Source organism: Nyctibius grandis, chromosome 19 (assembly GCF_013368605.1).
Source record: "Nyctibius grandis isolate bNycGra1 chromosome 19, bNycGra1.pri, whole genome shotgun sequence".
In the NCBI taxonomy this organism is placed as follows: domain Eukaryota; kingdom Metazoa; phylum Chordata; class Aves; order Nyctibiiformes; family Nyctibiidae; genus Nyctibius; species Nyctibius grandis.
In genome coordinates this window covers 4,668,301-4,690,022 of record NC_090676.1, presented here as the reverse complement: position 1 = coordinate 4,690,022, position 21,722 = coordinate 4,668,301, and the positions used below count along the sequence as shown (strand labels likewise).

General features: G+C 39.7%; 1 protein-coding gene across 1 annotated transcript in view; it reads left to right on the top strand.

Annotated features, from left to right (window-relative positions):
* Positions 1-17,754, top strand: part of PHACTR3 (phosphatase and actin regulator 3) — a 111,837-nt gene extending 94,083 nt beyond the window's left edge. Inside the window, exons 9-14 of the mRNA XM_068416478.1 lie at positions 7,748-7,803; positions 12,052-12,113; positions 12,984-13,124; positions 14,909-14,985; positions 17,028-17,301; positions 17,587-17,754. Of these exons, the coding sequence (XP_068272579.1) occupies positions 7,748-7,803; positions 12,052-12,113; positions 12,984-13,124; positions 14,909-14,985; positions 17,028-17,301; positions 17,587-17,754 (778 nt within the window). The remainder of the gene's footprint in view (positions 1-7,747; positions 7,804-12,051; positions 12,114-12,983; positions 13,125-14,908; positions 14,986-17,027; positions 17,302-17,586) is intronic.
* Positions 17,755-21,722: the final 3,968 nt, after the last annotated feature.

Sequence of the window (21,722 nt, the reverse complement as noted above, 5' to 3'; positions counted from 1 at the left end):
CCTAGTGACTAAATATTGTAATTCTATTACAAACAGGACAGATCCACCATCTAGCAGCTCTGTTAAACCCCAGAGTGGGGAAACAGATGGAAGGGAGAGGGGAAAGCTCCTGTTCTGAAATAAGCAGGTATTACATTTACACCCTAATGTAGGCGCGTTAGTTCTTGTATATTAACTAACAGCTCAACTGAAAATGAAAACCTTTATGTTATGTTGGTCCTGGAATGTGCCACATCATCGTCCAAAAGTCCTTAACTGCATGTTGAAAGAGGTATGAAAGCAAAAGCCTCCTGAAGGTGATGGAAGGCTGCTCAGCATCTTCACTGAACATTGCAGCAGGCCTTTGAACTGAGAGACAGGCTCTGTTCCCCAGCTGTGTCTGGCCTTTCTTCCTCACACATTGAGACAACTATGAAACCAAAGGTCAAATGCAGCAGGGCCTTCACAGGTGGTGAAAACAGTGATTACCTAAAGCCTCCTCCATCTGAATCCTCTCACATAATTAGATACTGGCTCTGGTGGTGTATTTCAGCCCACACAGCGCTTATCACTAAGTAACACTATGGAACAACAAACCTGTGACAAGGATGTAGGTCATTCAGGGACAGTGGGTTATGATACAAGGGTCATGCTGGGCAAGTATGTTTATTCCAACTGATAGCTGAACTCCTCATTGCAGGGCTTCCATCATAGAAATTATAATGATGGACAACTGTAATTGCCTGGGAGATGAGTGACAACATAATTACTGAACTCTTGCTGATTTGCAGCCTTGAAAATCCAGACAGAACTAGAGGCCAAACAAATTAACAAGATCTGTAATTAAGGCAACATATACGGCCTTTGCATTTATCCAGTATCTTCTACTGGACACCCAAAGGCAGTTTACTTATTTGGATACAAAAAATAGTTTATGAAGGAACATAGACACAGATATTGGGCAATTTTAAAGCAGTAAAATTTTTGCATGCAACTCACAGAATCTACCATACCAACTCACCCTTTTCATACTGTTCTTTAGCATCCTAATACCAGAGAATGGCAGCAACTGCTCTTATGCTGTTATGGGAAACACTGGCACGTCACTCAGCACTTACCCCTTTTTACATGTTCCAGAATTACTCTGGGGTAAAAACAAGTCTGTGTCTCAGTGTCTGCCTTCTAATTTGGTACAGACTGTAAAAGGCAAGTCCCTCCTACCGAGGATTTACTACTACTCATAATTGTACATTGCAAGCAGTACTGCACTGCCACAGAGCAGTGCGTGGGTGACTCAGAGCCCTGGCACACATCCTCGTTCGCAGCTACTTATAGGAAGGATGAAAATAAACTTCTTGTTGAATTGAACATGATGTTCTGATAACAGAGATGCCAATTTAAGAGGCAGAGCCTTTGCCTCTGACAGGCAGCAGACACAAGCTGCTGGAGAGCCAGCACAAGGGCACTCCCATTTCTCCTCCCTTTGCCTGGGCTGGAGCTCTCCTGTGAGAGGGATCCTCCCCACCACCACCCCTCCCAACTCTATCTGCAAAACTACCTGTCACAAGAGACAATCAATGCAATTGCTGCTGGCTACAAGCTCACTAACTGAAGGCTGGATTGATTGCTCTCATCAGTCCAGAGTCCACAGGCACCTGCACGTGTCCAAGTCTACCCAGTCTGTCCCTCCCTTTGTAGAAGACTATCAGAATCACATGGCTCTAACTAAGGAAGAGCCGAAAAGGGATTCCAAAGTATATCTTTTGGCTTCAGCTACAAATCCAAAAGAAATCCAGTATTATGACAATCACACATACAGATACTGTGCAACAAACTCTATGCAAAAATATATTTGGGAAATGAACATATTTTGGGGACAGATAAGAAACCCCACAAACCAGGAACTCAAGTTTTTTTGCAGTAGATTCTGCTGAATGCTGGCTAGTGTCTGCCAGGCAGCTGAGACTGCATACTAGTAAGAGGAGCTAGAAAGGATGGACTGTCTCAGGTGTGGGAAGTCAGCATAGCCCCATAGGCATTCAGGTGGGCTGTACCTGTTCCCAGTTTGTCTCTTATCAGCTATTCTGTGCCCATACCTGCAAGCCCGCAGCTTGCTGTGGCTTTGCTGAGATGCAGTTCCCATAACGGACAAAGAGGACACTGCTAAGGTTAACTATGAGGACAGAGAACTTGGCAGCATCTCCTGCCTGTAGGACATATTGATGCATTGCCCATCTGATAGCAGACCCTGGGATCCTAGTGACATACAAATCCTGGGACTGCTGAGGATTCAGAGTCACCTGTAGCAGTCCAATACCATCAACCTTGGTGTAATGCTGGTCCTAAGACATTAATTCCCTTTAACATGAAGGCAACAATCTGACTTTGTGAAGTAAATATTGATCTATTGATCAGCAGTTACAGGCACATGTGAGAGTCGCTGGGCTCATGAACATGTGATCTTTCTCCAGAGGGGACAAGCAATTAGCGGTTTTCCCAATTAGCCGTTTTCCCACTGAGGCCAACTCCAGTGTCTGCACTTGTGCACATGTCAAACACGTTAGTTAGCAGGACCTCAAACCTGACTCTTGTGGTGGAGGGCTGCAGCCCACCCCAGCAGCCCAGCCACCCATCAGGCAGGTAGGGGCAGCACTCATTATCTCCCTGGGCAGCCTGTTTTGCTACAATTACACACTGCACAGGTACCTCAAGGGAAACAGACAGACATGCATAGATTTGTTGTCCCCCTCAGAGCCAGCACGGAGCACTCATGAACGTCACAGGATTCCCACGTGCACATTGCATGGAGGAAACAAACACCTTGAGGCCATGTGCAGACTCTCAGCACCCGAGGTACTTTGAGATCAAGAGCGCACATGGCTGTACCTGCAGGGTGTTCTCAGGGCAAACCACAGGTGACTGAGCTAACCTGCAATGGCCTGCTCCTCTCACCCTCAGGAGTAACACTGCAGAGGACATGGGAGCAGGCAAAGTCTTTGGCTTCCGAGAAATGGAAACGTATAAATTTATCCAGTTATCTTTCCGAGCCCAAATTACCAGAAAAAACATTCTAAAGATTATCTGAAAATACCCCCAAAACACTCCCCAAACTTCAAACAGCTGAAGAACACCTGGGGCTTGAAGGTTTATGCTTGCTTTGCACAGAACAATAACACATAAACTTCATTATGTTTCTAAATTTAAGAAACAGCTGTCTGTGTAGTGTTGTGTGTCCGTGTGTCAGCCCCCACCCCAGCTTCTGGTGACTGCTTTAGCATTATGAGAAAATAATTCAGATTTTGGTCTCTATCCAAACATGGAACATCACTGACACATGTATAGCAAACTGCCTGAAGTGTATCCAAACATAATTTACAGGGAAGCAACATCGGTGCCTCCAGTTCTGCTTGGTTTCCCTGAGGCATCTGCAGTCACCTCAGCTGAGGCGCTGCTGGTTCAGCTCCACTTACTTCTGCCCTTGGCACCCCTTGGTTTAAGCTAATGGAGAAGCAAATTCCTGGAGCAGATACTCTTAATGCGAGACCATGGCAACATCAACAACAGTCCATACGTTTACACTGTGAGGGATCTGGACAGAGATAGGACTTGCCCGTGAGTTACTTGAGAGTTTTCAAGAAAGCTTTCAAGACCCTTACAGAAATAGCTAGCTCTGTGGAGTTGCTCAGCGGGAACACTCCTTCCTCAGCAGACAGTGCAAAAACACCCAAACCTAGATTTTAATATTGCCCAAAACCACAACAGCATTAACTGGATGCTTTTCCCAAAAGCAAGAAACAGGTATCTAAATTTAAATCAACTGAAAAGAATCCATTACTGTGTCACAACAGAACCGGTGCAGTACATCAGTGCTCCCAGGGGAGCTTACAGTCACCTCACTGAGATGAGGCCCATGGGGGGCTGTGAGTCCCCAGCTGAAAAAACAACACAAACAGAAAGCCCAGGACTCACCCAGCCACGTCCACAGCCATGTCCACATCAGCATTGCAGCAGTGCTGGAACCTCAAAGCCACCTTAAACCTTCAGGCAGCTCCTACAAGTGGAGCTGCAGAGCAGTATGGCACCCAGGCTGGGTGCAGGCTGGCCCCAGGGTGGAGTCCTGCACCCGCCCACACTCAGGTGCAGGCACTTTGCTGAACCCACAGGAAACAAGCCAGGACTCTACTTTGCTTCAAAATGGCCTGCACCTCTGCAATAAAAATTCCTCTCTATGCAAAGCTTGTAGAAACCAACTGCAGCGCAATGAGGGTTCAGTTTTTAGCCTTCACAAAAGCTCCTTCGTGGCAGGTGCCTGCTTCATCCTCTGGTGTCACACACTGGCTTTCCCTGCTGCGATGTAGTTTACTGATAATCATTATTCTGCTGGAGTTTATTTCCTTTAAACATAGGAGACATGAGCATCCCCTCTCTAGAGCCTTTGTCTGTCAGTTCCCGCTTCCTGGTCTGCACCCCCCAGCAGCGGTGTGTGGAGGGCCGGCCGCCATTTCCCCAGGCTGGGTTCCCCTGAGGTGCGGTGGTGTTTCCGAGGCCAAGGCGCTGCCTCTCCGCAAGGCCGGACAGCCGCCATCTGAGGAAATGCACCAAGCTCAATGCACAGGGCATGTTTTCTGGTTCTGTTAGGGGCAGTATTTGGTATTGTAACAGCTTGGGAAAAAAAAAAATTCTAGAAATAAATATACAAAAGAGAGCACTTGTTACCCAGGAGGGCACACGTAGCCCCACAAGTGCCAAAACAGCTCACCCAAGCAGAGGCACAAACTCATCTGAAACAATTTCTTGAAAGCTCCCTTCAAGACGGACATGCTCTTTTTGACAGAGGTAACCTGCAGCTTCCCTTGCACTACGCTGAGTCGCTGATCTGACAGGAGCCCTCAGAAATGTGTTTGTCCTTCTCTTGCTCCGAGCCCGGCTGCAGGCGAGTTTTGCGGGAAGTCGGCAGTGCCAAGGGGGACTGTGAGTCCCCTTTTGAGGGAACAGACTGCGGCTGGGGATGCTTAGACCCCCATGGGGGGGATGAACACCCTCCTCTATCTTCCCAAAGCAGCTGAGCTACTGAGGCAGGATGGGCTCTGCTCACATCGTAAATACCTGCAGCAGCAACTAGTTTCTTGCTATGACGGATGATCAGGCAAGGCAGCTGTGCTCTGCAAGCAGGCACGCTCCTCTCTGGATGTAAGGAAGGACCCTCCTGCGGAAAGTGCATCTCGCGTCCTGATTTACTCCAGCGCAGCTCAGCAGAGACGCGTGGCCCCGCCGGCCCTCGCTTGCCCGACTGGGCCGTGCTCACAGCTGCTTCCCCGCCTCACAGTCAGCAGCCCTTGGTGGAGGCATCTGGAGTCCTTCACCTTCACCGACCTGCGCTGTTTCCCCTTCGCCCGGAGCCCAGCCACCGTGCGGCACAGCTCCACAGCAGGGAAAGCAAACGAAAGGGGTTTCTGGGCAGACAGAGGCTTCTTCTGAACAGAAAAAATAGTAGATAGGAACAAAATGTCCCTACGCCTCGGTAGCAACGACGTCAGTAGCGTTGCTACTTCCCAGTGTTTGATCATGACTCTCACTGTATTTGGTGTTTTTGCTCTGTCCCCAGCTTCCTGAAATAGTTAGAATTTTATTTTGAACAAAAGTCCACTTCCAGTTTTGTGACTATGACAAAACGCTTGGAAATGTGTTCCATATCTCTGAAAAACTCAGGGAAAAAAATGCAATGCCCTCTCATGTGTGTGTATGTCTGCACCTTTTCCTTCCGTTGCGGGTAAAGCTGAGGGTGTGCATAGAAATAAGTTGTTGTCTCTGGGCACCTACCATGTATTTATCAAAGCCAAAAGTGAAATAGAGTTTTAAATAATTAACCATCACACATATTGTAACTATACATATATATATATATATATAAAAAAAATATGCAGAGCATTCATATACATATGCATTCTCATATTACTTTAATAATTTCTGTTAGGCTTTTAATCCTCCAGTTTAAAAGGGGCCTCTGAAATCTAATGTACAGATTCTGGGAGAATCTATAAATCTCGCATGGAAGGGCTGTAATTACGAATGGCTTGAGAGAAAGGCACGTGAGCAGCAGGTCGGGTGGACCTTCCATTTGCAGATAAGCTTTCCAAATAAGTCACTCTTCCCTGATTTATATTATAAAATGCACATTAATCTCTTTCAAACAAAACCTAGCCAGAGTTGTATCACTTCTGAGACATACAGGGAAATGAGTGAGGAGGGAGGAGTCCAAGGGTAACAGGAATCAAAAATACATGTTTAAAGCCTTTAGTAGGGCATTTCAGCATCATTCCTGTTTCAGTATCCGACTTACTACTCCAAACAGAAATCCAGAAACTGGGAGGAAAGCCTTAGGTGATACGAAATGTTAGGTAGGAAGAATGAGAGTTAGGCTGTAGGTGTTTCTAAGCACTAGAGCTCGTCATCCAAGTTTTCTGTTGGTGAGAATCTGGTAGAGTAGTTGTGATGCCTTCCTGTTGCCCGAGATGAGAGCTTTCTTGGTGATCTCAGGGAAATGAATTTAAAAAGGATAAGGAGTTGCATTCATATTTTGTGCTGTTGGTCTCATAACATATGAATACAGAGCTGATTTTGTAGGTGTATTTGGTAAGGCTTATAAAACAAGGAGAAATTAGAATCAGGCACTTTTACCGGTTCTTTTACACTCTGTTAACAGTTACTTCATTCTTTCATCTCTTGTACATTTGATAAAATCTAGATCGTGTTATAGCATCACTTTATAATCATTCCTTTGTTTCCTATACACAGTAGGAGGGATAACTACTGCAGCAGTGGTTTGCAGTGTGGTCCCTGCTCTGAGTATTCCTTTGTCTCTGTAACTTCATCTCTGGCTTGGCAACGTCTGCTGGAGAGGAGACGATGAGAATCCTTAATGTTGCCAGAACACATCATAAACTCTTTCCGATCTGCTTGCTGGATTATTACTTGAAAGCTAGCAAATGCAGCATGTGTGTGTGTCTGCCTAGGGGAGGGGTTCAATTACCTGAGATTCTCTGCAGATATTAGCAGTGTCTCGTGGGGAATTCTCATTTAGTATGCAGAATAAAATCGCTGTGGCACTGATCATATGATTTGAAGACTCAATCCTGAAGCAGCACTACTAAAAAGGGGAGGTGAAACTGCACAAGACACTCCGTTCAGACAGCGTGAGGCTGTGAGCAGCACACGAATTTTATTCAGCAGGCAGGCGGAGAGCTGCTGGATTGGTCTGTTAGATGTGTAGTCGGGAAACCACAGGACAGCTTTCTTTCTGGCAAGTCTGCATTTTGTCAGGATGCACCATCGGTGTTACTAGAAAAAAGGAAGCCTGCTGCTACATGAGGTTAAAAGGTAGAGGCAGCGATAGCTACAGAAGATCACGGTGATACTCATTTGATAACCACCTTACATACCCTCTCAAGAGTGAATTTAACTGTTGGAGAGCACTGGTTCCAAGTGACTGTCTGGAAAGTATGGTGAAAAGGACGCACGTTCTGAGGAAGCGTTTCACTGACAGCAGAGCAAACTAGAGGAGAACTTCTACCTGCATTGCTGACATTTGGGAAAAATAATATAAGAAAGCATTCTGGTGCCAGGATTCTTGTATTTTTTTTCTTCCTGAGTCCTGGAGAGGGATTTTGTAGTCCCCTCCCTGAGGAAAACACCAACCAGAACTCAGAATACTACAGACTTTCCAAAGAACAGGCATGGTACAAAATGTGATTTTGGTGTTTTTCCGCAGGCGACTCAGCCAAAGACCTGCTGTTGAGGAGCTAGAAAGAAGAAATATACTTAAACGTGAGTATTGTTTTCCTAAAGTATTTTATATGTGTTTGTTGAAACCAGCGATTGCATTTCTAGAACATATTATTTTTAAATAGACAAATTCATTCACTGGGATTATTTTCTGTACCTAAAACTTTTAATTTCCCACGACCTGGGTTTCAAATACTGCAGGAATCAGAATTTACACTTTGATAAAGGCATGCAATTTAGTACAGAAAAGAATGACTTCTTTAAATTTAGGCTTTCAAATAATTTTCATTCTGATTACACTGTTATGGATGTCTTAGTAGGGAACACAATCTTAGTGTCACACAGTGCAATGAGAATTGAACTGTCATTTTTCAAGACACGGACTGTCACGGCAAACTGTACACTGAATACCACCAAGGCTGACGTGGAATGGAGAGAGCATCCTTGGAGAGGTGTGATTCTCCTAGCAAGTTCATTTGTTCATATCATTAGAGACCTTCTCAAAGACAAGTTAAAGAAAGATCATTCTGAGATATTAAGAGTTGTTAGAGGGACAGTTCCAGGCCTGTTAGAGATACTGCCACAGGGGAATGTTCTCAGCATCTCTCAAATAAACACATGGCATAAACTTGCAACTCTTTTCCTGAAGATTGGTGTTCTGACCTGGGGATCAAACAAGTGATGAACATAATCCCTTTCCTTACAAGTGCTGGGAACCCTCTGAGTTAGGGGAAGGTGAGAGAGTGCTTTGAAATTGTCTCCATTATGAGTCTCAGATAGCAGAAAGGGGGAGGCCATCTGCTTGAAGGAAAAGTATATTGCTTCTGTTATTTTCATGGTCTATTTAGTGTTGAAAGACAAAAACCAGAATGATGTGAACAATAGTTTGTTTCTCATTAAACAAGCATAAAACATAAAGCCACATAAGTTATGTCATACGAGCAATGCTGCCTATGCTATTTAATTCCTATTTAATTATTAATGTGATTGTAATTTGCTAGGAAAAAAGTTGTCTACATTTTGTTACCTAAAATTTAATGTCTTGTAAATTTCATAGTAGTTCATAGAAAAAACCTTATGCTCTTGCCATTGAAGTTATTGGGGATTTCATTTCAGTTTTAATACAAAATCATTCCATAGTCAACTTACATTTATCAGCATTTTCTGTACTGTTCCAATGCGTATATCACACCTGGCAAAATCTAACACTTTCGTAGCTAAATGAGAAACGATACATTTTTTGCAAATGTGAATGGATGAACTTGGCCTAACTTCACCTGTCATCTACCACAAGAGTCAAGAAAAAGCATTAACCCAAGATTCTGAAATATGTGGGGCCAGATTTCCAAGAGTCAGTACCTAAGATCTCTGAAAATCTGTTTCTTTGGGTTTTTTCCTGGCTAAGGAAGAGCTGATCTCTACTGAAAAAATCTGTTCCTTTATGTTTACTTTTTGAAGTGTGCTGGTTACATCCTTAATCTGGGTTAAACTGACCAGCTTTAATAATCAAAAAGTTTGAATACATTCATATAATGAGCTTAGAGAGAGATAAAGCAGAAAGAAGATAAAGCAGAATTAAAGATATTTCCTGAACGCCAGCTAAACATACTGGTCTAGATTTGTATCTCATTTAAAGAGCTCCCAGCACGGAGCAAATTTATTGACTTCAATTCAGTTGCTCAGGCTTTATACAGGTTCAGCTGAGATCAGAACCACTTCTATTTTATTTACCTCTTCCATTATATAAAAAGCTAGGTATCTTGTAAAGAGCTAAGATCATCACTTAGCTGCGTCAGTTGTAATCTTAAAAGGCTGGACAGATGCAACAACATTTTGCGTGAATTTGGAAATAAGTCTCCTTTTATTAATAGGGATATTGACATTCTTGTTATGGACTTTAAGAACACCTGGACTGGGTCTGACATCCAAACTGTAGCAGCATAAATGCTCTTCAGTTAAATCACTACAACCTCCTCCAGGTTGTGAGGGTTTGTACAGCTGAGTTGTAAGTTTCCTAACATCTCTGAAGTTCATAATACATACTGCTAACGGAAGCAATGCTATACCCAAAGCTGTTTTATGGACTAATAATTCACATTTGTACAACTCCGTCAAAATGAGAAGCATATTGCTAGTGCCTAAGTGCAACCACTATGTTATTTTAAAACAAATCTCGTTAAGATTAAAAAAAGTGACTTCTGGTTTCCCTTAGGGAGATGTTTCTGAGATAGAAGTAATACTTAAAAAGCAAACTTAAAGCCAACACTTTCTTACAATTTTGTTGATCTTCTAGAAGTCCTTCACTTTAACTATAGAAACACTGGTTTACCACAAAGCCTGCAAAGCATGTGAACTAGAATCACGACCCAGGTGTTCACATGTTCTTCCTGTATTCAACAGAAAGGTGACACACCTATTCAAGAAGGCAGCACTTCTTAAACCACACTGCACAATCCCCGGTTCATTCTTAACACCAGGAATTGTTTTAGTGTCGTGCACAGCTGCGACTTCCCTGCATAACTCGCAGAGCAGCAGAATGAATTACAGTACTGCACATGCCACTTCATAATTGGGGGTGTCTCTCTGCTGAGATTTATAAAACCACCCCTCACTAATGAATGGATCCAAGTGCAGGCAGAGCGATGTTGGTGGGAAAACCTCTCTGGTTTTTCTCTGTGATAACTCCTGAGTTTTGCAATGCCCTTGCTAGCATTTCCTATCAAATCTTGTTTTATTTTTTTCTAAAAGAACTCTTCCTTGTATTTCTTGAAGCTGGGAATAAGCACTGAACCTGAGTGAATGTTTCATAGAAATGGGTCACTATACATGTTTACTATATGTGGAAAAGCATATGCTGATCAGAAACGTGTATTTGTGGTTTTTCTTTAGGAATTCTCTCAGTGCATATCACAGTCATATCTTAAAAGGCACTATGCCACAGAAAATTATCTTCTTTTAATAATATATAGATAGGAATATCTACTCTAAAAGGGGTGAATTAAAACTGAATGAAAGCATGTCAGTACCTTCTTGCAGGTATCTCTACATCTTAGAATACACTTTACTTTTTAAAGCCTGTTCTCTTTTTAAACACTCCAGACTTAAATAGCTGCTCACCCCTGGTAGAGCACTAATTTTAGCTGTCCTATTCTCTTTTAAATTTGTGTGCCTTGCCACCAAATTGTAATATAGCACATTATAGCATTTTAGATTCATTTGATTTACATTTCTACTATAGCCAGTTGTGGCTATGCACTACTATGTTATTTTAAATAGATACTTATGATTGCATTTCAGTGTAATCTAATGAGCGTAAAAATAAGGGAAAAGATGACTTCATTCTAAAAACATCATTTTGGAAACTCATCTGCAGTGCTAGTGCCTTTTTGAGGCATATTAAAAATCACGTGTGTGCTTTAACAGTGGAAATGCTTAATGCAAGTGGTATAATAAACTTCACAGTAGTATCTAGAGAATCCCACAATGGTTAAACGTTTTTCTCTACGTCTTCAGCTTTGTTCAGGTCATAGGCTCACACCTTAATTTAGTAGCAGATAGTACTAGAAATAGAAACGCCATTAACTCCTTTCCCAAGGCAAACGATATATTTCACACAGTGTTACAGCACTCTAGTCTATTTTTAGACCCAGTGTGTAGGAGTTATCACGGCTTGAATGTTAATAGGCACAACACACAAAAGCAGGCTGGCTTAGGTTAGAATGCAGTGCTACAAAAGAAAAGCCCATGAGGACAAAGAGGTTCTAATGTCAGTGGTATATCCTGAATAGCAGAGGAGAAAAAGCATGCGAGTCAAAGATAACTACTGCGGCAGCGTGACCATCTCAAGATGTAGCCTGAGAATAAGGTTATACAGGAAAGAACATACTTTCCCTGAAGCTGCTGCAATAAGTCTTTTCAGCATCTAACAGCAATGAATGGCTCCAGCGATGTGGAGAATAAAAAATGACTATTAACTATGAAATATTTTGATTTTCCCTCTAAAGTTTTTACAGTCGGAGAGTTGGTGTGGCTGCTGTTGTTTCATTAAATCTCCTTTGAATTAGAGTTTAGAGCACAGGAAAAGCTGACATTGGCACCAGTACGTTGTCCTCACAGAGAGGTTAACTCTATGTTCTAATAGAGAACCAGAGAGACGTAAAAAATAACAAAACACACAACTAAGAACCAGCTACTAATTTTTCTATGGTCTAATTTTTGTTGCCTGGAACTTTGGAAACTACCAATCCTCCTCATGAGGAAAGTCATCTTTTTTTTTTATATTCTCCGCAGAACGAAATGATCAAACAGAACAGGAAGAAAGAAGGGAAATCAAACAGAGACTGACAAGAAAGGTAAAATCTTGCAATACCTTCTATTAGTTTTTAGAAATTTAGCAAAGCTAGTATAATATCAACCAGTCATAGAGGTCATCATTACACAAAACCTCCCTTAATACCTATCCTTCTCAGCAGTGTCTGAGATAGTGGTATTTAGTAATATGCATTATAAAAATATCTACCTCAGCTACATGAGACTTAGTATTTACATGTAAACTTTAAATCAGAAAATGGATTTGCTTGCACACTGCATATTTTGCAACTCTCTTGCTAGAGAAGGACTACTTCATTCTTTGTAGCCATCAGTAGCACAGCAGACTCCCTGCTGAGCACCAGGTGTGCTCCCACAGTAAGTTTCTCTTTGCATTTAAGTTATTCTCAGAATCAGAACTAGATCTTGTTATTGTGCTGTTACTAGGAATCCCAACTGGAATTATACGCCAAATATGACGATAACTTGTTAAAAGCCAAACTGAAATTCTTACAATGGGTCCAGCCCTTAAAACGTTACACAGACAATCTGCTGCTGGCTGTAGTAGAAAACCCCTACAGCATATGATATTATACATAGATCATAATAAATTCATTACGATTCCTTTACATATTGTAAATGCATTTTACCAATATCCAGGTTAAAACATTTTCCTCTTGTGTCCATTATATTTGCCCACTGTGTTGTAGCCCACAACTCCATTTAAGCCAATATTACTCTCCTAACAGTCCTCTGAAGGATTGAATATTTCCCTGGAATTTCCAAGAGCTGTTTTTTTTTTCCCGTATAGATAAATGCACACTAAGCTAAGATGGGAAGCAGAAAATGTTGCACATTTTATTGATATGTTTGTTATTAACACTGGTTTTATTTTACAAAACTATTTAATACAGCTTAACCAGAGACCTACAGTTGATGAACTAAGAGACAGAAAAATCCTGATTCGATTCAGTGATTACGTGGAAGTGGCGAAAGCACAGGACTACGACAGACGAGCAGATAAACCGTGGACAAGACTATCAGCAGCGGATAAGGTACTGACATAATTAAAACGACATATTACTGCTTTCTACTTACTTTGTCTATAATGATACATCAGATTCTGCAAAGACATTTAACCTCTGGGACATTTAATCTCTGTAAACGTTACCATTATTTTTTGTGCTGAAACCACACTGACCAATGCATAGTGTCATAAAAGATGCTATTTATAAAAATGCCTATTTAGTACTATAAAGGCTTCTACCCAGCTCATCAATTGATAGGAAAAAAAAAAGGTGGATACAATCTTTCTTAATGCTTTAGGGCTGCAACTCAAAACATTTCCAGCCAATACAGTATTAACATTTATCCTCAGACTGGAAGTTTTGTCCCAAACATGCTAATATCCCCCACTATGTTTCTAAACATGCAAATATGTCCTTTCCTGTTTCCTATGAATGATCAAGGAGTCATTTGATGCCACATTTTCACAAGCATAAACAAACACTTGTTTTTGTTCCATCACATACCTGCCACATAGCCGACTTACATCCTAATTTAACTTTCACATTTAGGTGCTTCCGTAGTAAGAAAAATAGTTCAGCATGATTCCAGATAAAACAGTTGCTGAAAAAGTTTTGATGTTTCAGGGCTGCAGCAAGCAGAATGAGTAGGGATGCTGAGATAATTACTGGGTAGAATGGCAAATACAGGACCGTTACTTACTGCTTTGTTCTGAGATGTGGAGATCAAACACTTCATTGGCCATTCCTGTGTCTCCCCAGTAAAAAGTGTAATAAATGGTTTTAGAGGACTCACAGAGAACAGGAACAATGTGTTTCTACTACAGTAGCTGTTCTCCTGAGCTCACTAAAATGGTGAACGAGCAGTTGTGTATTAATGAACAGAATAATGATTTTGTATTTTCCTCATATGTATGTATTAAAATGAGGCTTTTCCTGGTTTTACTGTTTTATATTGTTAACTAGGCAGGTTTATAAGCTAAAAAGAAAGTGACAGAGTTCAATTGCACATACTCATGGCGTACGTCAGGAATTCATGGTCAGGAGTTTGACCAGTGCGTTTGTGACTGAAACACTTCCTTTTCAGAGTAGACAAACACATTAATTTTTCCTCATTTTCCTTTCAATAAGCCAAATCTCTGATATAAAACATGAACATGGGTATAAGCCTCATAATTTTAGGTAGCTAAACTATGAAGTACCAAATATGTAAGAACCTGTGAAAGCACCAGTACGTTCCAGTTCACTTGCAGTTGCCATTTAAACAAAAGAATGAGCTCACTTTTATAGTCTTGAGTTTCATTATATTAAGCACCAAAAGAGAATATTTTTCTTCACTTACCACTGTGCATTCCTATGGATACAGGTGATAACACAGTCTGGACTGGTATTTGCAAGTTGCAATAAGGCAACCAGTCTGATTTTTATTAAAAAAATGCCACACATTGAAAGTCCATAAAAGCCAGTTGACCAGCTGATCAATTTCTCATCAACTTCTCTTAATCTTTAATAAATTTTAACTGGAGTCTTATTAAATGTGAGACAATAAGCACTGTGGTTTAATTCTCCTGTCAGAATTGCTTCTGGACAGAAGGGACCCTGTCAGCAATCAGTAATGAATGATAAGAAGTATCATATCCCCAATCCATATAACCTAAATATTCAGCATCTCTCCTGACACAGTATGCTTTGCTATGCCCAATACCTATTATTTCTCCTTTAGAAAACTCCTGTTCTGCTCTACAAGTCCGGTATTTTACAATGCTTATAAATACAAAATTATTTGTTAACCTTCTTCTCTTTTCAATTCCTAGGCAGCAATTCGGAAAGAGCTAAATGAATACAAAAGTAATGAAATGGAGGTACATGCATCGAGCAAACATTTGACAAGGTCAGTTTTCCAGCTATTTATTTCCATTGCCTGCTAAGAACCAGTCTGCTTGAGTCCTGAATCTGTAGATTTTGCTCTTACATGCTGGATGTGGAAGAATATGCAAAGGAAGCTTTATTTTAAAAGAAAATGGAAGTATTTCTCTTCCTGTTCAGAACCTGGCTTTCTGATTTTTTTCTTGCTTTGATTAGCATGTACTGAGAAGTCCCCAGACGTTCTCCAGAACATCACTCAGCTTGCATTCTTTACACCAAAGATTTAAAAACTATGACAAAAAACTACATGTAGGGTATAACACAGAGAAAATATGATTTTTTTTTTTAAAGTAGATGAATTTAATACACTATATAAAGGTTTTTGAATTAAATGTACTTAAGCGTGCTACCTTGTTATCACAAACATTGCAACTCCCCTGCTAAGAAATATAAAATTCTACGTACCATAAGAGGACATACGTAATGCCCAGAAGTGAGATGTGCATTTGTTCTAATGGATTCAGCCTGTAGATTTCAGTATCGGTCCAGTTGCTACTGGAAGGAGTGCCACCCCCTCAGTACACTTAACGGCAGTCCAGCTGAGAGCTCAGGAGAGAGAACTGGTTTGGACTCTTATCACTCTCTGAGTGGTTGGGCCAATGTGAACGTAGTCAATCTAGTGCTTGCTTCACGTGCCAGCACTGATGACAGGTACTATGTTTAAACATGCATGAAAACATTCATTTCCCACTTCCAAGTGGGAAAAATTGTGAGAGGCTGATTCCACAGCCATTGTTACTTGGAAAAAGACCTTGTTTGTTAGAGAAAAATTTAAATAGCAATTAGTAATTTCTATTAGGTCTCTTGAGCAAGTCCAATTGCTCTTAAAATACAATTTTAGAAGCTGCTGGGAGCACAGTGTACTCTTGCCGTGTCTGTGAACACTCTCAGGTGTGCTTGCTGCTAAAATAAGTTGCCTAACACCGTACTAAGGAACTTGGTGTGCAGTCTCACGTTCTGGAAGGCTCACTTCAGCAGTGCCTGGGCCCACATTTCCATGCTTATTTCTGATCTCAGAATGAATTTGGGCTTAACTGAGCTTTGGATGTTCAATGAAAAGTTGATCTAGGCAAATACACTTGAGTCATAAATGCAATGTACATTGAACTAAATGCTGTATTTATATAATTCTAGACTCTTCATGGAATTGTTAGGGCCCTTTTAACATTCCAGGACTCAGACTCAATGTTTATGGCAAGACATCACCACATTGATAGAATGAAATATAGGGAAAAAAAATGGGATGGCTGCAGCTTAAGTCTGCAAGTGAGATATACCTTCTCTAATTGAAGCTATCTGGGGATTTTTAAGTAGATTATAATGATATATTTTGAAATTTGTTCAGGATATTAGGAGTAAACAGGCTTACAATTTACAATTAGTGCTAAGGCATTACAAATGACTGGGACTTTAAGTACATACCTCAGCCAAAAGAACAAGCCTACAGAACAAGAATGTATTTATTCCAGACAGAATCTAAGACTACCGTACATTAAACCAATAGTACGTCCTCATATTTTCCAAAGCATCAGCTCAACATTGCTTAACTCTTACAGAATAATAAGACCACTGCACAATAAAGAATATTTCTACCAATGACAAACTGTGGCCTAATTCCTAAAAGAAAAAAAAAAACAAACAAATCAGCCCCACACCTATATTTGCATTTGCACTCCCAAATAACTGTAAACTGATTAGATTGGGCCCTGAGGACTGTAACTGCACTACAGTCATGACACATGTGGAAATGTGTTGGTGAAAATTAAGACTTAATGTAACCAATATTCTTCAATACTGTTACTGTACTTTTAAACAAAGTGAATACCGTTTTTTTAAAAAAGGATTTTTTTTTGTTAATCTAACAGAAATTTAAAAAATTATACTTTTTTTTAAGTTTCAAAGTTTGAAAAATGTCTCTCATTTCTCCTAGATTTCACAGGCCATAGAAATTTTCTTCTGAGAAGAATCTGTCTTTACTTTTTGATATTGCTGCTGAACACACATCAGGGAACATGTAAGTCTTTCCCTAAAGTTCAGTCCAGGATACCTTGATGTTTATGTGAAAGAAGGACTCTGCAGACGACGTCTCTGCAGCACTCGCGTACAGAAAGACACACCAGAGATGTACTTCGCTCTGAAGTCAGAAGAGCGATGGCCTGTGGAGTGGGACGATCTGCTGAAAAAGCCTGAAGCAAAGCTACTTGAAAGAACCTACTACTCTCCTTTAACCCTTGTTTTAAACTGTTTTGCGGTCTATCTTGGAAAAGGAGATGTTGTGCATGTACAGGCTTTACCATTCCAAGGCCTCTGACATAAATGGACATGACACACTGTCATTCAGTATTATGTTGACAAGACATTTTGAACTTACCGCGATTAGTTTGTAAAACACTTAAGTTCATGTTCTAAAAACTAATTTAATGTATTATAATTTCATTCTTTTTTATATAATGTCTAACAGAATCACAGCTGCAAGCATTTTTGATTCCTGTTACTTTTGTTCTTTAATTAAATGACTACTTATTGCAGGAAATGAACATGTTTCCTAAAGCTCTTTTTTTCCCAGGGACAGTTGGGAAGGGAAGAGATTACAACTATTATGCACCAGATCATATCGCTTCTTTATCAACAGAGTCTTCAGAAGGATGATTTTAACTACGGATTTCCTCTTGTGGAATATCGATGTTTTGGACCAGATTCTAACCAGCATAACATGATGGGCATTCTACACTAGTTGAGGTTCTGGCCCTCTAAAGAATGACAATTAAGTTCACTGTTATTCTCATTCAAAATTACTAAACGGGACAACCATCGACAGAAATGTAACAATGTACTTTGATGTTTAGCAAACAAATTATTTTAATGCTTTCTTGACAGTAAGAAGAAAAAAGTTACTGAATGCTAATAACAAAGCAAATAGAACTGGTTGAGAAAAATGTAAAGCCAGACATTCTAATAATGCTTGACACCTAGAAGCATCTGAGAATTCTACTCAAAATACTACTAAAAGAAAAAAAACTTACAAAAACAAAATACACCGATAGCTGGAAAGCATGCCTGAATAGACAGCAACAAAATGGCACATACACTCACAAGCCAAAAATTCCTCTGCAAGAGTCTTAAATGCTATCCTTTTAGGAAGTCATTCAGTGTTGAAAATTTTAAAAAGGTGCTCTCGATCTTGAAGCTTCGTTGAGATGATCTCCATGAAGTGTGAAAATAATAAAGAAAATAAGGTATGTAAAATTGTTTGTATAGACTACTAAATTGCTGGTAAAATTGGTAAATAGAATCAATGCAAACAGTAGATGGACTAACATTCAATTCTCTTCTGCTGCTCTGTGTGGGGATGAAATAACAAATACAGTGCTATTCTTCGGATAAACTAACATTTAAGAACGGCAGGTAAGAGCATACAGTGCAATACTTTAAATATGTGTCAGTAAGGGCAATGCTAGAAGAAACTGATGAATCATGGGACATGTGGTGCCCAGGACCAACGAAACTCGCTAGGTTCACTGTAGCTAGCTGTAATTTTGTACAACTTTTTAATGTTTGACTTATGTGACTATCAGTTGAAGACTTGAATTACCCAATAACATGTTCCAAAGATCTTTTTTTTTATTTATTGCAGTTTTATAACTTGCTGGCTTTTCAAATAAATATGTAACAGCATAACTAGCCTTTTAACATAGTTAATTATATTTATCAATCATTTTATTGTTAATAAAATACTATTAATTCTAAACAACAATATGATAGTCCAGGTGGAGTACACAAAAAGGGCAAACAAAGCAGAGAAAAGTTTCTTCAGCAGAAGAACCATTTCTAGTTTGAGAGCAGTAGACAACCCACTGTTAACTACAAACTTGGCTAATAATCCGTGAAAGTAACGCTTCTATTTAGTAGCGATATATACTTTTACTGATGATAAAAATGTTGCATAAAACACTTTAAAATTATGTTGAAAAATATAAGAAACAGAAAAATATTTTAAGGGTAACATAGAGCAGCTTTTTACATTTTAAACAATGCCTGTGAGCTGTATTACTAATGTGACTTAACCATCTAGTAGTTATGCAGCAATATGCTTCGCTTCTTCCCCATGTTCTCAGCTGTCCTTCCATCACAAGCATCCCAGCCTTTTTTCTGCTTTGGTCTGGTAAGAGACAGAAAGTTGTGACTACTTCAGAGCCACACACGCTCACTGTCAGCTAACTACTATCAGCTTACTGGTGGGCAAGTCTATCAAGTTGTTTGGAGACCACATGCATTCACTGGGCCATGTATTGTGCTTGGTTACTGTTGGAATGTTTGATGGCATCCACTGAAGGCATGTTTAGCTTAGGGAGGCTGTTCTCCTTGTGCTGATTATTCCCAATGGAAGTAAGAAACAGGCCTGCAGCTCACAATTCCTGACACTTCATTTAGCTGAATACTCCCTTGTGATACACTTCACGTTTTTACATTTGTTTAATTTGATTGTACCTGCTCAAAGTTTGTAGAAGTTAATGGAGTGAGGTAAAGACTGGTAGGTGGAGAGTAAAATTTCATAATTCTATTGTATCATGAGTCCTTATTAAAAATAGCAGTTGTATTATTTTCTCAATATGTACTAACTGTAAGAAAAGAATTTGGGCCTTGCAGTGCACTTTTTAAAGCCTTGTACAGTTAAGAGAAAGATACTGTTTCATATACAGATAAAATTCAATTAGACCAGTAAAAAAAAAAATTAACATCTCATGAGGTCCATCTAGTGGAGATGACAGTGATCACAGGCTCCAAAAAAAAAAAAAACCAAACCAAAAGCCAAACCCCACAAAAATCAGAAGCTCAGAAAAATTAGAAAAGCCTGAAGTACACTTACGTAGATGGGATGAGTGGACCAAATTATTTACTGGCAATTTCACTATAATAATTTCCAGAGACAACACAGCCTTGTGTTTTTAAAATTAATTAATCAATATATTTCATTTACAACTATTTCTGTTTACAATAAACCATTTCCCATCAATGAAGTGTAAGAACACCAATTACTCTGCATTCTACTCTCAGTGCAAACTGGATAGAAACCTAACAATCACATCCATTTCTGACATAAGAAGTTGTTTTTTAAAGATGGTATGTTCAATAAGCATAAAAGCAATCTTTTTCATAAAGTCATAAATTAATTTAGGTTGGTAAGAATCCTTTCCCAAGGTCATGAGTCCCACTCCCTGCTCTGAGTGAGTAAAACTTTAAAATTACAGTAGGTTGCTCAGTGAGAGCTGAGTTCAGGCTACAATCTATGAGTATGGACTTTCCTTTTTTCTTTATTTTAAAGACAATATTATATAAAGATACAGACGTAATTCAGAAATCAATAGATTTTTCTCATTTTCTTTGAGGACCTCTGTCAAAGAGTTTTCTACCTTAACTTTACCTTAAAATTCAATTTTAAATCATGCCATTTTTCTCTCTGAAAAGAAACCTTAGGAAATGGTTACTTTCAGAAATAATGAAGGATAAATCAAAGATACATGAAGTACCTGTAGGACAGAGAGATTGCATGGGCAAGCCAACAAAGAGTTAATAAAAGGAAACTGGTTAAATATCACCAAAGATGCAGATAGTGGTGAGGTTCAGCAGGGAACTTCTACTAGATAAGTATTTTGAAAAAATGATTGGTGGGTTTGAAGGAAATCAAATCAACATGAGACCTAAGTAACAGACAACAACTTAAAATGGTGAAAGTAAGTCTATTAGACTAAAAAAAAATATTAGACAATAATAGCAGCAGTATAGTGTAACAGCTGCATTCAGAACTAGCTGGAATGAAAATAAGTAAGAGTTTGAGAGATATACTGAGTGGTTTCAGTAACATATGAGGAAAAACATTAAAGAACACTCCTGTAAGTAAAGGTCTCTGTGTTGATAATAAAAGCAATATTAGGAATGTAGAAAGGAACCCGAGGGAAAACAGAAGAGTTCAGAGGGTAGAGGGGATAATGGAAGAAATGACAGAGACGCGTGTATGATGTTAAAGAAAACCAACAGGCAAAATAAGAGGTATAATGCAATGTAAAATAAGGGCTATAAAGTAATTACATTGTGAAGAGCTGTTACCCCCAAACTAGCTAATATATTCTTTTGAGACCTCTGTGGTCATAACATCAGCCTCAGACAAGCGTGTACCCTCGTCAGCTTTGCTCCAGAAGCTGTGAAGTTGTGTTAGTGCGGTGCTGAGTGAGCTCAGGCTCCTGAGGTGCTGGGGGTCTGAACCTGGAGCCAGTTCCACGGTAAAGAGGCAGCTCTGCGTGTGGTAATATAGACAAGCTCCAAGAGGTGCACATTCTACGAGTTATTCTCTACATCTGTTATTTCTTGATTAGCTGTAAATTTATTCCCCATTTTTTAAGAGAACTTAAATGAAAAATATTAAAGGTATTGTTCTGAGCCTGAAAAGTTTACAGTATATACATGCAGCATTGCAAGTTAAAAAAGATTAAAAGGCTGCTAAGAAACTATAAAATGCAATGTAGCTCTTTTGTTTAATTTAAAAGCAAATTGAGAGAAATATTAGCTTAGAACTTGCACATCATAAATATTCAGAAGAAACCTTCTAGCTGATACATGGCAACAAAGGAGAAGTGTAAATTATGACGCACTGGTTGTTTTCTTAGGAAATCTAAGTACATGGAATAGATTGTATTAGTATGTAGG